Source organism: Oratosquilla oratoria, chromosome 7, assembly GCF_046742065.1.
Source record: "Oratosquilla oratoria isolate Oo_2021 chromosome 7, ASM4674206v1, whole genome shotgun sequence".
Classification (NCBI taxonomy): domain Eukaryota; kingdom Metazoa; phylum Arthropoda; class Malacostraca; order Stomatopoda; family Squillidae; genus Oratosquilla; species Oratosquilla oratoria.
In genome coordinates this window covers 67,309,045-67,312,694 of record NC_134783.1, presented here as the reverse complement: position 1 = coordinate 67,312,694, position 3,650 = coordinate 67,309,045, and the positions used below count along the sequence as shown (strand labels likewise).

The 3,650-nt window shown below is 40.7% G+C and overlaps 1 protein-coding gene across 1 annotated transcript; it reads right to left on the bottom strand.

Moving 5' to 3' along the window:
- Positions 1 to 511: 511 nt before the first annotated feature.
- On the bottom strand, positions 512 to 2,345 carry LOC143026838 (uncharacterized). The gene is made up of 2 exons (XM_076187617.1): positions 1,976 to 2,345; positions 512 to 1,806 (listed from the first exon to the last, which is right to left on the bottom strand). The coding sequence occupies exons 1-2, from the start codon at positions 2,181 to 2,183 to the stop codon at positions 512 to 514; spliced, it is 1,503 nt and encodes a 500-aa protein (XP_076043732.1). The 5' UTR covers positions 2,184 to 2,345.
- Positions 2,346 to 3,650: the final 1,305 nt, after the last annotated feature.

Here is a 3,650-nt window from a genome sequence, read left to right as displayed (position 1 = left end):
GTATTAGTAGTGGTGGTGGTAGTAATGGTGATGGTGGTGGTGGTATTGGTAGTGGCTACGGTAGCAATGATTACACCGTGTAACAAAGGTTTTGTCTTTGAGTTGAAACTGTTATTTCCTAATTGCCTATGTCCAGAATACATGAAAAAATACTTTTATTCATTTCTAATTTTGCTCTTGTGTTCAGGATAATGATATTTATGAAATTTACATATTCTCATAGGGACAAAGTGGTATATTGGAAATTTGATTTGAACAAAACAAACACAAAACGATATAATGCAATAATAGCATTTATTTATTCTAGATTTACAATAGAGAGACAATAGACACATTAGAAATGAGTAGTTCTTCTAGATTTACGCTTATACTGTAGATTACTTTCACGAATCTGCCCCCAAATATAGTCTCCCATCATATTTTCATTATAAGACCCTTGGTAGCGGCGTTCAAATTCCAAAATATCCTGATGGAAGCGTTCGCCTTGCTCCTCAGAGTACGCTACCATTGTTTAATAAAAATTATGAAAATGGTCGTCAAGGATATGCACTTTGAGGGACATCCTGCAACCCATTTTGCCGTAGTTTGTCACCAAGGTCTCAACAAGCTCCACATAGTTTTCGGCCTTGTGATTCCCCAAGAAGCCAAGAACTACTGCAACAAAGCTGTCCCATGCTGCTCTCTCTGTCCTTGTGAGTTTTTTTGGAAACTCCTTGCACTCCATTACCTTTTTTATTTGTGGACCAATAAAGACACCGGCTTCAACTTTCGCTGCAGACAACTTGGGGAAGAAATCTTGGAGAAATTTGAAAGCTGGAGACTCTTTATCTAGAGCTCTGACGAATTGCTTCATAAGGCCCAGTTTTAAGTGTAGTGGAGGAAACAGTACTTTTTTGGGATCCAACAATGGCTCCCATTTTACGTTGTTCTTCCCCACACAAAACTCGGTTCGCTGTGGCCAGTCACGCTTGAGGTAGTGTGACACGGTATCCTTGCTGTCCCAAAGGCAAAGATAACAAGGATACTTGGTAAAGCCGCCTTGGAGACCCATTAGGAAAGCCAGCATTTTGAAGTCTCCTATAACCTCCCAACAGTACTCTCCATATTTTAAGGCATCTAACAAAATCTTGACACTGTTGTATTCCTCTTTGAGCTTGACAGAGTGGGCGAGGGGAAGAGATGGGTACACATTCCCGTTATGAAGCAGCACTGCTTTGAGGCTCCTACACGAGCTGTCGATAAAGAGTCGCCACTCTTTGGGGTTATGGGTAATTCCAATTGCCTTAAACAGACCGGTCACATTGTGGCAAAAGCAAAGCCCATCTTGACTAGTGAAAAAGCTTGAAAAATGCTGGTGACGCTTTCTCTGACCTGATATGTGCACACTCTCATCTAGCAAATTCCACTGCTTGAGTCTCGACGTCAAAAGCTCGCCATTTGACTTCGTGAGGCCAAGATCTCTGATGAGGTCATTGATGTCTTCTTGGTTGGGGTAGTATGGATTTCTGTCATCAGTTGCGTCTCTGAACTCTGGATCAGTGTCTTCATGCTCTTCTGAACTACTATTCTTTTGTAAACACTGCTGCTCTCTCATGGGAGGAGTGGGTACGGGGAGCTCAGAGCAGTGTGGCACTGGCGCAATGGATGACAGAAGATCAGGATATATGATAGCAGGCGCATTTTTGCCTCCTCGACGTTTGGAAGGGTCTACCATACAGAAGAAGCAATTGCTTGAGTGATCAGTTGGTTCCCTCCAAATTCGGGGGACTGCAAATTTCATAGCTCTGTTTTCCCCTCTGTACCAACCTGTAAAAAGCAGAATGAAAACATAAGTATAAAAATAAAACAAATAAATTTTGCTATAAACTATTTGTAAATAAAATTATATATATATATATATATATATATATATATATATATATATATATATATATATATATATATATATATATATATATATTAGGTTTTTTCTTACCTTCCAGAGTTCTTTTGCAGAGATCGCAGGTGAAATGAGGTGCCCAAAGTTTGTCCTGATCCCCAACAGGCATGCCGAAATATGCTTTGTAGGCCTCGCGCATTTTTGGTGATCTTTCCAGAGAGTACTTTTTAGCTCTAGTTTTGATAAACTCGCCACAGACGTAGCAAAATGCGTCTGGCGGATGCTTACAACCTCTTGACGCCATGCTGAAAGAAGGCAGATAGGAATGACTGATGACGAACGAATTGTCTACGCAGAGACGGCTAGAAGTAAACTGACCCGTTTAGCATACGTTCCCTGCATTTATACTGCCATCTACGTTGCAAGAATGTTCTAGAAGTTTGTGGAACGTTTCGAAAGAATTGTTTTGAATGTTCTGGAGTCATCCAGAAAATTCTTTAATTTTTTTTTTCCACCATATTAGTGCGGAATTTGTTTGAATTGTTGGGGATAATTGAAACTAGCCTATTATAATAGGCTAGTTTAAAAAAATCGCTGGCCAGTCTAGAATAATCAAAGTTTTAAGAGAATAATCATTATTTTCTTAACTTTGTAGATAAAAGGAAATAGAAAATAACATTTATTGACCAAAGACAGAAAAAAGTCAAAATTTTGTAACACTGTGTTATGATATTGGTAGTGGTAATGGTAACAGTAGTGGTATTGGTATTGGCAGTGGCAGTGGTAGCAATAATGATAGCGGTATTGGTAGTAATAGTGATAATAGTTGTGGTATTGCTAGTGGTAATGTAGTGGCAATGGTAGTGGTAATGGTAGCGGTAGTGGTAGTGATAGTCTAATTGGTAGTGGTAGTGGAAGTGGTAGTGATAATAGTAGTGGTATTGCTAGTGGTAATATAGTGGCAATGGTAGTGGTAATGATAGTGGTAGTGGTAGTGGTAGTGGTAGTGGTAGTGGTAGTGGTAGTGGTAGTGGTAGTGGTAGTGGTAATGATAGTGGTAGTGGTAGTGGTAGTGGTAGTGGTAGTGGTAGTGGTAGTGGTAGTGGTAGTGGTAGTGGTAGTGGTAGTGGTAATGGTAGTGGTAGTGGTAGTGGTAGTGGTAGTGGTAGTGGTAGTGGTAGTGGTAGTGGTAGTGGTAGTGGTAGTGGTAGTGGTAGTGACAATAGTAGTGGTATTGCTGGTGGTAATGTAGTACCAGTGGTAGTGGTAGGGGTAATGGTAGTAGTAGTGGTAGTGATAGTGGTATTGGTATTGTATTGGTATTGGTATTGGTATTGGTATTGGTATTGGTATTGGTATTGGTAGTGGTAGTGGTAGTGGTAGTGGTAGTGGTAGTGGTAGTGGTAGTGGTAGTGGTAGTGGTAGTGGTAGTGGTAGTGGTAGTGGTAGTGGTAGTGGTAGTGGTAGTGGTAGTGGTAGTGGTAGTGAAAGTGGTAGTGGTAGTGGTAGTAGTAATGATAGTGGTAGTGGTAGTAATAGTAGCAGTGGTGGTGATGGTATTGTATCACCAATAATGATGATGCTATTGGTGATCATGACGACGATAATGTTACTATTAATTATTAGTCATTATGAAAGACACTGCTTCTGACCCAGGGCGGTGGGCAGGGTGCAGCGATGACCCGTCATCCAGGAGGTGCTCAGATGAGAGGAAGGGTGGGAGGGGTGTGGAGTGTATTTAGGGATGAAATGGGTGGGAGTGTTTTTATGC

Coding starts and splice junctions, on each gene's coding strand:
- LOC143026838 (XM_076187617.1), bottom strand. CDS start 2,183: ATGGCGTCAAGAGGTTGTAAGCATCCGCCAGACGCATTTTGCTACGTC. Junction 1,807..1,975: donor CTGCAAAAGAACTCTGGAAG/GTAAGAAAAAAC, acceptor TGCTTTTTACAG/GTTGGTACAGAGGGGAAAAC.